Raw genomic sequence first — 14,002 nt, forward strand, 5'->3', positions numbered from 1 at the left:
ACTTTCTGAATACTTAATCCCATCTTTATAACTACCCATTTACGCAATGGCATTTGATGTAATCAAATCATCCTTCCGGTGTAAGTGATTTACATGATCTCATGGTTGAAGGACTAGGTAACTATGTATCGAAAGCTTATAGCAAGTTCAACTTAATAACTTGATCTTATGTTATGCTTACTATGGGTGTGTCCATCACATCATTCACCTAATGATATGATCTTGTTATTAATAACATCCAATGTTCATGATCAGGAAACCATGATCATCTATTAATCAACAAGCTAGTTAAATGAGAGGCTTACTAGGAATTCTGGTTGTTTACACAACACACATGTATTAATGTTTCCGGTTAATACAATTATAGCATGGAGTGTAAACATTTATCATGAACACTAAAATATAACAATAACTATTTTATTATTGCCTCACGGGCATATCTCCAACAGATGTGTTGTTGCTACTAGGGATAACCCAACAATATTTTATCCGAGGGTAACTCTATTGTTTACTTTACACACATTGCTTAATGCGATAGTCTGTTGCTTGCAACTTTATACTGGAAGGGGTGCGGACGCTAACCTGAAGGTGGATTATTAGTCATAGAGGAAGTTGGATTACGGTCTATGTATTATATTGTAATGCCCAATACCAAATTATCATAGTAATCATCTTGTCATGTATCGATCGATATTCTGTCAATTGCCCAGCTATAATTTGTTTATCCAACGTGATATTTCTTTATGGAGACACCTCTAGTGAAATGTGGACCCCGGTCCTATTTCCTATACTGATAAATTCAACTGCAGCCCTGTTCTGTTTACTTTCTGAAAATATCTCCTTTCATTCGATACGTGTAATTCTTTGTGTTCAGCAAACCGGTGAGATTGACAACCTCACTGTAAGTTGGGGAAAAGTACTTTGGTTGTGTTGTGTGCAGGTTCCACGTGGTTGTTGACGCTGGTAGTGCGCCCTGCCACTAGTCAGCCAGCAACACCTTCAAAAGTCACGCCTTTCTCCTACTGGTCGATTAAACCTTGGTTTCGTACTAAGAGAAAACTTGCTATTGTGCTCATCACACACCTTCCTCTTGGGGTTCCCCAACAGCGTGTCCGCATGTGCCGAGTACACGCCATCAAGCTTGTTTTCTGGCACCGTTCTCGTGGAACTGAAGAAAAGTTACACCATAGAGATTTCTAACTCCCACGTCAACTGCACGCCAGCAGTGGCACATCGTGTCATATACCTATTGAGGCATCGTCTTGGAGGTCTTGTCACAGCTGATGTATATCGTCTCCTAGCTCGGACTGCTCTGGGAGAAATCCTAGATCCGATCCCAGATCGGGCGATGGCGGTGTACGGCATCGTTCTCCCCTGGGGGCATCGTCTATGGAGCAGATGTAAGATGGAGGGTCCTGAGGTGGAGCGGCGTTTTTGTGTGTGTTGAAGACGGCGATTCTCGGCGGCGTGGTGCAACGGGGTAGCATCGTCGGATACGTCATGTTCGACGTGCGCAAGGTGGTTGAGCTGTCTAGCGTCGTGGTGGCATTGGTGGCAGGCCTTGCAAGGTTATTTCATTGATCTCTCTTGAAGATGGGTATGAGGAAGATGGTGGCGGCGAGGACTTCTGGAGCGTGTATGATGGTAAGCGCCGAGGGTCTGCCGGACCGGTTGTGCCACCTGCTCGCCATTGGGCGACTTGTCGAGGCCTTCGGTTTTTTGATGATGCGCGTTGGTGTGATGTCAGGGTGTTGGCTCTGTTCATTGACCCCCCTTCATCGGTGATGTAGGATTATCGAGATGTCGTTAGTTTGGTGGCTTCGGTTCGATCTTTGTAATTCTTCTTTGTAAGGTGTTGTCAATAATCTAATAAAAAGGCGTGTGCATCCCTTGGATGCAGAAGCTGGGATGATATTTCCCCATTTCGAAAAAAAACAAAAAACAATCTTTTCACCTTTTGCAGGTTATCCATATAGTGTTACATTGGGTTCAGCTATGGGCTCAGCTGTCACCGAAGGAGCAGTGGGATGCTATGGCTTCTGGATGCACACGGCTCTAGATGGTTGCTCAGGATATCTTGTGCCAGACTGGCTGGCGACATAATAGGCAGCTACATTGATGTGTAGTGATGCTATGTTTTGCCTTTTTTGCTGGTTGATTGTTGTATCAATTCTGAGTGATGCTTGAATTGTAATAACTACTGAATACGTAACTTTTTAATAAAAAATCATGTGTATCATCATGATGATGCAGAAACCGGGGTTTTATCCCCATTTTGAAAAAAAAGCTAGAGCTAGCCATTTTTTCCCCACATTGCCCATGCGGAGGGAGCCAAGTTATTGGCGTGCAAAAGGGATCCGCAAGTTGCGAGGGAGCTTCAGGTTCAACAAACCATCTTGGAGATGTGCATTACAGATGTGACATCAAAGCTTGCAAGGGAGGGCTAAGATCAATCCATTTACGGTTCAGTTGGTTAGTGAAATAAAACTCTCCTTTATGGCTTTGAAGAATCCTTGGTGCATGTGATGCGGCAATCGGCAAAAGAGGCCGCTCATATAATGACGAAGAAAGGTTGCGACAATAATGTGTGTAAGGTGTGGTTTAAAGTTGCACTGTATTATGAACCGTCTTGTAGTTACGGCTTAACATAATCGCATCATTTGATCTAAAAAAAATGTCTTGGGAGTCCTGGGAACCGGTGATAGGGCGCGCCTTTGTGATGTATTCTATGAAAATGTTCATCGGGTATGTACAAAAAAAAGAGGATAATAGTGTATTTAAAATGTTGCACCAGTATTAAAAAGTGTTTATGGGTTTTTTCAAATGTTTTAAAAAATATTCACAGTATTTGTTAAAAACATGTCTATTACTTTAAATAATTTTTGTGGTAGTTCTAATCAACCGGGAATTAAGTTAGTTCGAGATTAACTCTAGAATGTTAGGTTTGCATTCGTGCAAATTACTCATGAATTGTAAAATCGAGTGAAATCGAGATTAACTCTAGAATGTTAGGTTTGCATTCGTGCAAATTCTCAAGGAAGGAGTAGAATTGTAAATGGGTGTGTAATTGCACATCTTCTTATGGTTACACATGAATTACACGTTAAATCGAGTGATCAAGAATTAAGTTAGTTTATATCGGCCGAGAATTAGTCAGGTCCATGTCGAGGGAACTCGTATCCTTTTTGAGAGAATTTCAAAACTATCATAGTCTAATGTTAGAAAAAAAAGCCCACAAATTCACGGATGCAATACAGAAAAAATCATGTAAATCAGCAAAACTTCAAATGCGTGAGAATAAAGATATTTCTAGCTACAGAATTCCGAAGGATTCCTCATGTCTCTAGTACCGCCATTTCCTCTAGTAACAAAAATCTTTCCTCGATCTCCTGACAACTCCTTCCGTGAGAACAGAACTGGCTCCTGACGATGTTGGTCGGACCTCAAAACTCTCATAGACTGATCTAGTAGAGATAATGGAAGGCTTGGCCGGAGCTGTGTGTCCCGGGACCTGACCACTGATACTGGCCGGTGCCGGTTTGGGAGCGCTGGAACTCGTCGGCCTGCCAATGCGCCATGTAGTTGTTGTCCATGTCTGGGTAATAAGCGAAGTTCTCATCCATGCCCATGGGGTACTCGAGCTGCAGCGTGTCGACGTAGTCCCCGCCGGCGAAGTCCTGAGCGGAGTATTGCTCAGGCGCCAGAGCGCCGTCGGCGAAGTTGGGGTAGTACCCAACTGGCACCGAAGATTCGTCGGCGAAGTTGGGGTAGTACCCAACTGGCACCGAAGACTCGTCGGCGGCGTTGCACATTGTCAGATCGAGCCACGGGCAATCAGCATTGTCGCCGTAGCCGCCCAGCGCCTGCGTCTCGTCGACGGCGCCCGCGTAGTAGCTTCCGCCGCCGCCGACACACTCGAGGCCGCGCTCCGGTTGCATCAGGAATTGCTCGAGTAGGCTCCCTTGGTCGTTGCTCCCGCCGTGGCACGACATCGTCTGCGGCTGGAAGCCATCGTAGCCCATGTCCAGCGCGAGGTGCCCCGGCTCGAAGGCGTAGTCATCGGAAGCATCATCAGCCGGCGGTACGAACAGTTCGAGCTCGAGCCGGCCGTCGGCGGGCAAGCCGAGAGCCGCCATCTTGTCGGCCCCGGCCCTCAGCGCGGTGTCGATGGTCTCGAGCACCTCCCGCGCCTCGTCCACCGTCATGTCGTTGAGCGCCGCGTCCCAGTCGGGCAGCGCGCCCGGCCGCGCCCTGGCGAGCTTGGCCGTCTCCTTGCCCAGCTCGGCCTCGAGGTAGCTCCGGTGCGTGTGCTGCGCGCGCTTCTCCGGCGGGATGGAGGCGGCGCGGTACCTCTCGAGGATACCCTCCTCCGACTCCCACACGAGCCGCGGAGCCCCGGCGCCGCCGGTGGCGGCGGGGGCGCAGACGAGCGCGACGGGGACGTCGCAGTACGTGGCGAGCTCCGACGCCTTCTTCTGGAGCCCCTTGGACCTCTTGGCGTACGTCGCGGCGCGAGCCCGCGCGTTCTGGATGAACCTCATCTCGACCTTGCGGCGCGGCATTGCTGGCGACGGCGCGTGCTTCTTGTTCTTCTTCCTCCTCCGCTGCTGCTCCTCCGATCAGATCGCGTTAGTTTGTTGCAGCTCTCCGGCGAGGCGGCTGGGAGGTTTATATAGAATCGTGGGAGAGGTTCTGTGTGCGCGCCGGAGCCGGAGGAGGACGCGGACTCGTGATCGTTTCTTCCGAACGCGGCGGCGCCCCATAGCTGCTAGGCAGTAGGCCAGTAGGTCTATTAAGCGTCGTAATTTTGCATTAGTGATGCTGAGCTCTAAACAAATGATGCCGCTGCTAGCTGAGGGAGTACAACCCCAGAAAATTAAGCTTTTAATCCCACGTCAGGTGCGGATTAAAACAGACAAAGATTAACCGAAAAAGGAAGGTTCTAGCTTTGCAAACCGGTTGGAACCCGACTTCTGGCAGGAACAATTAATGCGAGATCTTTGATTTCAGTACGATACGTAGTGCCTTCGGCCGAGACGCGCCGCCTGCTCTGGCGTCGAGCGTTTGCGTGTAGGAGCGTTTGTGTTGGGTACAAAAACACATGTAATCTATGGACGTGTTTGGCAAGAAGAAAGTCCACTTTTTTTCTTCAAATTCTAGTGAAAAAACACTTTTAATCCTAAAACTTTTGTTTGGTTTAAAATAAATTTTGAATTTTCAGAATCATTTACTTTTAGTTCTTATCCTGATTGAGATAAACAAATATCTGCCACGGGTGGCAAGAAACTTCAGACAACGGTGCAAAGGGCAGAGAAGCAGTACGACGCTAATATGCAAAGCAAGCGGGCATTTGTTGCGCGATGTTTCAAGTGAATTCAGAGAGCGAGAAATGAGCACGATGAGTTAAGGGACACAAGGGTTTCAATTTTGGGCATTAAGATGATTGGTTCAACATCTCAGCTAGCTTGAGTTTCGTCTCGTTCAAAACCAATTCGGTTGGTTGACCTTTTTTTTCATGTTACTAATTTTCTCAACTCAACCAAAAAAGGATGAAATGCACTATTCTAAAAGTTCAAGATCCATTTTAAACTAAAAATATTTTTAGAACGAAAAGTAAACTTTCCCAAAAGTTCAAGGATAAAAAGTGGACTTTCTTTATTTGGTAGCTCGTAGGAAGTTAAGGCACGGAGCAACTTTTGGCCTGGTTGGACGGTCCGATACGCATGATTTTTAACACAGTTGCGGGCCAAATCTGCTAGGAACGGTTAAATCTTCTGTTTTTACGATGCTATGCTAGGCGCTCTTGTTTGCCGACCTGGTTGGCGCGGCGTTAACACCGTCTGCCCCTGCATGGCTGCGGTGGCTAGGTGGACCGCGGCCCACTATGTGGTAATTCTAGTTTTTCTTTTTTCGCTTCGTTTCATTTTTTTCTCCTGTTTCTATTCTTTTTTTTTACTTCTCATAATCCGATTTTTTCGCAAAACTATTTTTCACAAACATGGACATTTTAAAAACAAGAATATTTTAAAAGCTAGATTTTCAAATTTGAACAACTTTCAAGTTTGAACGATTTCCAAATTTGAACGGTTTTCAAATTTGAACATCTTAAAAAATTAATTTTTTTAAGTTAAATATTTTTAAAATCTGAACTTTAAAAAAAGTTAAACATTTGTTCACTTTTGAACATTTTCCAAATTTGATTTTTTAAAATTTGAACATATTTAAATTTAAGCATTTAAATTTAAAATAGTTGTTAAATTTTAAGAAAATTGACATGTTTTTAGTTTAAATATTTTAAATATCTTTAGATAGAAAAAATAAATAGAAAAGAAACAGAAACAGAATAAGAATAAGAAAATAAAAAAGAAAAAGAAACAACAAAAAAGAAAAAAAGGAAAATGCGAATTGGGCCGATCAGGACGGCCCATACCGCATTAACGACCGACCTGGTCAGCATATAGGGTTCGCTGCTAATCTCGTCTCACCGAAAATTGACAATGTGGCTTTCCCGAGGAGCCAGCGAGGGAGATGGCAGATGTGGGTGGATTCGTATGGATCAGATGAAAATTGTTGGTATTGATTGAGTGATTACCGTAGTTCTTGCTAGTGATTATGTCGGGAGGATGACCTCTGGTAGGGCAAAGTCTACAAGTCAACGGATCGACCAAAGGCCCAAGACAACAAAATACGTGAAGAAAACAACTAAAATGAGAAAAAAACAGCGTGCTCCTGGCCGGCTGGTGCCCTTGGCCGGCTCCTAGCGCCGCTCCCTCGCCGGCTTACCCGCGGTCGGGCCAGTTAACACGGTCTGGGCCGACTTCCCCTGCTCCCGGGCTGGCGTGACCCGCGCCCTGCCGAAGCCGGTTGCGCTCTGCTCCTGAGCCGATGTTCCCCTCAGCTCGTCCGGGGCCGACTTCTCCCCACGCTCTCCTGGCTGACCAGGCCTCCCGCGCCTAGGCCACACCCGGCTCGCCCTGCTGCTTGGTCGTCTGCCGGCTGAGCTCTCCCTTGGCCCGTCCGACTGTGCCCCTCTCAGCCCATCTCTTTCATTGGGCCAGCTGGAGACCACCTCCCGTGGGCCTGTAGGTAGCGACCAGTCGGGCGTGGTCGGATGCCCCTACTCGTTCCCCGCTCCCTTTCATCGATCGCGCCAATGCCACTGCTCGCTCGGCCGACTGTTGCTGCCTCGTTCGTGCCAGCTCCCTGGCTGGCTGTAGGCGGCCAATTGATCCTCCATGGCCGACTCCAACCAACGGCCAGCTGTTGCCACCCTCTATGTACCTGCAACCAAGATCAGGCGATAAGAATGACACGAAGACAAGGACGATCAGAAGGCATGCCATCGCGCTACAGACATGCTATCAATGGGACTAGAGTACATTCCCTGTAGATGAATAGTGTGACAAGACCCCTGTGGTCACAAAGAAAGTATAGTTAGGCCAGTGTGGGTCCACTGTGTCCCCCGGGCACGAGTTTCATAAGGTGACCGAGGGAACCACATGAGGCAGCCCCTTCGGTGCCTCATTTCACCTCATACGAGTTCTCCTCTCAGCCCTCTCTCACTCTCACCATTCCAGCTAGATACAGGCTTCCCATGTACAACTCGAGGAGCAACTCTGTAACACCCAGATATAGTCATATACACTAGACATTCATGAGTAGGATTTTTACCTCCACGGAGAGGACCCTAACGTGGGTACATCATCTTGTGTTGTGTACCAATCACGCATCCCGATACCATCGTCGTCCATTAGGCCTCACACCTCTCTTAATAAGCCATCCTAGGCATATGTCATGATCAACACCACAATAGATTACATTAGTTCCCTTCGATGTCTTCGATTGTAGGTGGTCCTAATGGATTCTCCCTCGAGCACGACAAAGGTGGTCTTGCCGGATTCTTCCTTAAGCTCGGCGACGGTGATCGTGCCAATTCTCCATGTTCACCGACCTCGGTGCTAATGATGTTTCCTTGACATTAAGAAACCTTTTCTCCTTGATGTGATAGCTTAGATCTATAAGATTGTATTAGATGTGTGTAGTTCGTTCGTAGAGATTGTTTGTAAGTGTATCATGCTTAGCATTGATCTTGATTACATTGTAGTAGATCAGGCTTGTGAGCTCCCCATTTTGTTCGCTCCCTCAATCAAGAACATTGAGCTATCATAGATGAAGCCTCATAAAATTGTGCATGATCCAACTAGGTATGCACGCAAACCTTAAAGTGTTGGCAAGCTTCCATGCCAGAATTCGCCCTGAACAGGATGGTTGAGCTTGTGAAGAACAAGATAAATGTAGCCATGGCTTTAGAGAGAGGCACATGAGTAAGGTTGTGAGTGATGTTCTTGACTTCATTAGGATATTAGTGACCACTATTCATCTGTACAACTATACCAGGAAGTGGAGGACAAGGTGAAGCCAAATATGCATTCTAAAAGAGGAAGGCAAGTTCAAATGGAGCCGTGACAACACATGTTTTCTCATAGATGATGACAAACATCTGAGGCAACAACTCCTGGTAAGATAACTGATACCTTCAATCCGGATTGAAGATGTAGTACCTTAGCTTTTTCCCTAGTAGACCTAGGTTTATCGAACCATGGGAAACATTTGCTCAATTGAAACCTAAGGAACTTGTACAACATTTGCTTACTCGTTTTGTTTTATGTTACCGCCTTTCTAGTTTACTTTGAATCGTTGGTTGTTGCAATGGATGGAAATAGGGCAGGGTTGAAGATTCACCTACAGCTGCACATTCATATGGATAAAGATAATAATAAGCACATTCATGTGTGAAATGATCTAATATAGATAGGATTGTGGGCAGAAAATCCATAAACACTAAAGCTCCTGCGAGTCACAGGCATAGCAATAGTATTTTGATCGAACCTTTATACAATGAAGTATCACGTCATAACAATTATTAAGTAAAGTACAGATCAAAGCCTTAAGTATGGTGATGTTGTTGTTACTCCCAAGTGGATCCTTGAACGAAGACCGCACTCCCCTTGATGTCACTGGGTTTCGCAAGAGGTCGCTAGTTCACCACTCATCTCACCTCTCATTTTTCTCAATCCCCGGGATCTTGGGTGCCTACAAGTCCATGGATCGATACACGAGACAAAGAAACAAGATACATATATTCTATTCAATTACCACACAGTATTCTCTTGTATTAGATGCACATAATCACTGCGAGGTTTCACCTCAACCCGCAACTAGTGAGGACTACTCACTCATAATAATAAGATCAAGGATATAAAAGAAAGTGCAAAATACTTAGATTGAAATCAAATATTTTTACATGTGTTGCCAAATCACAAGGAGATCTCAAGTACAAGATGATGGCTATGAAGGATGCGGGATGGAGAAGATGACCATGGTGATGATGAAGTTGTGGATCTCCTTTGGGGATGTTGTGATGGAATATGAGAATGGTGGCTCTCTACGTTGTTGCTGGAGTCTCGATATATATGTGCCCCTTCATAAAACTTGTTGCGTTTGACCTTGCGGAGCCAACATCACATGGTACGGACGAACGGTACGAGCGGGCTTCGCCCATACTGTTGATCGTTAAACGCTCCAGAAGCTTCTCTTCGACCCCAACTTGCATCGCTATGTAGGCAACATGATATTCTTCCATAAATTCTCGTGATTTCGCCTTAAAAATGTGATTTCCTGCACAACACAAACTAAAACAAGAGATTGCACATATTTGCAATAATTAGTAATTAGTAGCAAGGCTAGAGAGATTCTTAGTCATTTCTTTGACTCAAATGTGATTTAAACACGGAGAATGATGGCTATTTTCACAGCCTGCCCATACGATAGGTTGTTAAACTCTGTGTTTCCTAAAAAATTAACAAATCCATCTTTTGGCTTCGGGAGGTGGTACGGGCCGTGGTACGGCCAGGTCCGACCGTGCTGCAGGTCGTTAAAGCATCTGTTAACAATAAAACTTAAAACATTTTTAGTAGAAGCTTCATAGGCCTTTGCACATCCATAATAACCAAAGAATGACAACAAAATATCACATAGGAAACTGAACGCCTACGTTGGCCAAGTGTTAGCATAAATCATATAGCGAGGATTACATCAATTTCATTTCCTCTCTTCAAAGGATCTTCTTGAACACTCCTTTATTAGAAACAAAAATAGAACAAACCAAAAAAACTAACACAAGTAAAAAAACATAATTTAACAAGGGTTGCCTCCCATGAGGCGCTTCTAGTTAAGGTCAATTAGATTGACCCATATGATGATCGTTTTAGTTTTAGAAGTGGAACACCCACTCAAAAATAGTTAGCTTTAAGTGTGATGACACCATCATCATTAGGTTTGGCCTTTTTATTCCTAGGCAAGTGAACTACAAATGGTTCTCTAGATGGTAGTCATATTCTCACATTCCCTTCATGTAGAGTAATCAAAGCTTTTATTGTTCTTAAGAATGGCCTACCTAGAATTGTAGGTGTTTTGGGATCCATGTCTACAATAACAAGATCAATAAAAGCATGACATTCTTTAATTTCAACAACTATGTTTTGTTTAATCCAAACAGTTTGTTTAGAAGTTGAGTCAACAAGATGGAGTCCCATTTCAGTAGTTTCAAATGGCCCAAGGTTAGCTAGTCAAATAGACTTTTAGAAATTGTTGAAACTCTTGCACCAAGATCACATAGTGCATCTATCTCATTAAATCCTATTTTAATTTTAATAGTGGGCTAAAATATATCAACTAGCTTAGCTAGAATTTTGTCGGCTAGCCTCTTATATTCCCTCTCCAACTCACTTACCTTTGATGCTACCTCTTTTATGAATTGTTGGTACATGATATCATTGCCTTCTTCAATACCGGGTTCTTCACGATGATCATCTGCAGGCTTCTCATCTTTATTTTCAAACCTCGTCATCTTGAGGTCTTCTACCGGCTTTCCTGCAAATCTTGCAACTATGAGAGGTTGACTCTTAGCTAGCTTGTTCAGATGTGCCTACACAGTCTTGGTTCTTTCCTGTAGAGCCTACACATCATTTATAGTAGCAACTGATTGATTAGATAATTTAACAATAATATTGTCATAGTTCTCCGTTATTTTAATAAGCACGTTATTTTGATTAGTTTGTGCTTGCATAAATTTTTAAAATAATTCTCAACGGGGAGATTACCATGATTTGCTCCATTATAATTATTAAAGATATTGTTTTTTGGAGCACCTGCAGGATTAGAATATTGCTTTTAAAATTTTGAGTCATAGTTTGACTCTTCCATGCATGGTTATAAGGATTACGAGCTACAAAGTTAACTTCATTAGTATTGGTAGTGATAACATTAAGTTGGGTATCTTCCTTACCCTTGATAATATTTATTAGCTCATCTACCTTCGATGTAAGTTCTTCATTGTGCTCCTCGGTGATTGAGTTCACTCATTTTGAGGAGGTTATCCCTACATGCCATTGGGCATGGTTGCTCTGCATATCGTCAAGAAGCTGTTTTGCAACATCCACTTGCTTCCCCATGAAGGTTCCTCTTGTTGCGATATCTAGCATAGATTTAGACATTGGGTTAAGAGCATTATAGAATAAATGTAATATAAGCTAGTCTACCATCCCATGACTATGAATGTTCATGACGGCTTCCTTCATTCTTTCCTCGGCAAACGCTAGTGGCTCGCGGTCTTCTAGTCTAAAACCTATAATATACTGCACCTTAGCTGCATAGTTTATCTGGAGGAAAAAATTAGTCATAAAAAGATTAGTGCATTCTTCCAAAGATGTAATAGTGCCTTTAGGCAAAGCTAGCAACCAGTCCTTATCCTTTCCTCTTAAAGAGAAAGGAAATAAGTGTAGTTTGACCACATTGGGGTCAACATGTTTTATGTGCATCATGTCGCATATCTCAGTGAATGTGTTTAAGCGTAAACCTGAGTCCTGAGCAGCCGAGCCTCTAAATTTATTCTGCTGAACCAAACTCAAAAGGTTAGGCTTAATTTTATAAGTTTCTGCTTCAACAACGGGCTGAGTAATAGGTGTACGAATAAAATCATCATTGGGAGTGGCATACTCCCCAAGCTTCTTTTGAGCCATGGATCTTTTCTTTTTGGTACTTTTCATATATGATAAACAATTAATTAAGTAATTATTTTGGATTTTCAAAAGATAAAATAAAGTAAACTATTAACAAGAAATAAACTAAAACAAAAACAAAACTAGAAACATGATCTCTAGTAACCTTACGAGGATAGCGAATTGCTTCCCCGGCAACGACGCCAAAACGCGCTGATACCTTCGATCTGGATTACTGATGTAGTACAATAGCTTTTTCCCTAGTAGACCTAGGTTTATCCGACAATGGGAAACATTTTTCGAATGGAAATCGGCGGAACTTCTACAAGACATGTTTACTTGTTTTGTTTTATGTTTACCGGAACTTTCTAGTTTACTTTGAATTGTTCGTTGTTGCAATGGATGGAAATACGCCATGGTTGAAAATTCACCCGCAGTGCATATAGATATGGGATAAATATAATAATAGTGTGAAATGATATAATACAGATAGGATTGTGGGCAGGTCATCGATAAACACTAGAGCCCACGAGATTCATAGGCATATCAATAGTATTTTAATCCAACTGTTATACCACAAAGTACCGGGTTATAAGAATTTTTTAGTAAATTATAGATCAAAGTCTTAAGTATGGTGATGTTTTTGTTACTCCCAAGTGGATCCTTGAACGAAGACTGTACTCCCCTTGTTGTCAATAGGTTTCGCATGAGGTCGCGAGTTCACCACTCATGTCACCTCTCATCTTTATCAATCCCGAGGATCTTGGGTAACTACAAGTCCACTGATCAAGACAAGAGACAAAGAAACAAGATACATATCTTTTATTCAATCACCACACAATATTCCCATGTATTAGATGGACATAATCGCTGCGAGGTTTCACCTCAACCCGCACACCTTGAGGACTACTCACTCATAACAATAAGATCAATGATAGAAAACACTATGCAAAATACTTAGACTGAAATCAAATATTCTTACAATGGTCGCCAAATCAGAAGGAGATCTCAAGTACAAGATGATGGCTATGGCTATGGAGAGGATGGGGGATGGAGAGGATGAACAATGGTCATGATGAAGTTGTGAATCTCATTTGGAGGTGTGATACGTCTCCAACGTATCTATAATTTCTTATGTTCCATGCTACTTTTATGATGATACACATATGTTTTATACACATTTTACATCATTTATATGCATTTTCTGGAACTAACCTATTAACAAGATGCCGAAGTGCCGGTTCTCGTTTTCTCGCTGTTTTTGGTTTCAGAAATCCTACAAAGGAAATATTCTCGGAATTGGACGAAATCAACGCCCAGTATCTTATTTTTCACCGAAGCTTCCAGAGAGCCAGAGTGGGACCAGAAGGGTGCCCTGGGGGTCCCACCCCACCTGGCGGCACGGCCAAAGGGGGGGCGCGCCCCCCTATGGTCTGGTGGCCCCAGGTCTCTTCCGAGGCCGCCCTTCCGCCTACTCAAAGCCTCCGTCGCGAAAACCCTAAACGGAAAAGCCACGATACGAGAAAAGTTCCAGAGCCGCCGCCATCGCGAAGCCAAGATTCGGGGGACAGAAGTCTCTGTTCCGGCACGCCGCCGGGACAGGGAATTGCCCCCGGAAGGCATCTCCATCGACACCACCGCCATCTTCATCGCCATCGCTGTCTCCCATGATGAGGAGGGAGTAGTTCTCCCTGAGGCTAAGGGCTGTACCGTAGCTATGTGGTTCATCTCTCTCTCCCATGTGATCTTTATGTGATCATGAGCTTTGTGATCTAGTTGAATATCATCTATGTGCTACTCTAGTGATGTTATTAAAGTACTTTATTCCTCCTCCATGATGTAATGTTGACGAGTGTGTGCATCATGTAGTACTTGGTATAAGCTATGATTGTGATCTCTTGTAGATTATGAAGTTAACTATTACTATGATAGTATTGATGCGA

The 14,002-nt window shown here is 43.8% G+C and overlaps 1 protein-coding gene across 1 annotated transcript; it reads right to left on the reverse strand.

Annotated features, from left to right (window-relative positions):
* Positions 1–3,464: 3,464 nt before the first annotated feature.
* On the reverse strand, positions 3,465–4,562 carry LOC124673181. The gene has a single exon (XM_047209305.1). It carries the CDS (start codon positions 4,560–4,562, stop codon positions 3,465–3,467), a length of 1,098 nt encoding a protein of 365 aa, XP_047065261.1.
* Between the last annotated feature and the right edge of the window lie 9,440 nt (positions 4,563–14,002).

Source organism: Lolium rigidum, chromosome 7 (genome assembly GCF_022539505.1).
Source record: "Lolium rigidum isolate FL_2022 chromosome 7, APGP_CSIRO_Lrig_0.1, whole genome shotgun sequence".
NCBI lineage: Eukaryota > Viridiplantae > Streptophyta > Magnoliopsida > Poales > Poaceae > Lolium > Lolium rigidum.

Coding starts and splice junctions, on each gene's coding strand:
- LOC124673181 (XM_047209305.1), bottom strand. CDS start 4,562: ATGCCGCGCCGCAAGGTCGAGATGAGGTTCATCCAGAACGCGCGGGCT.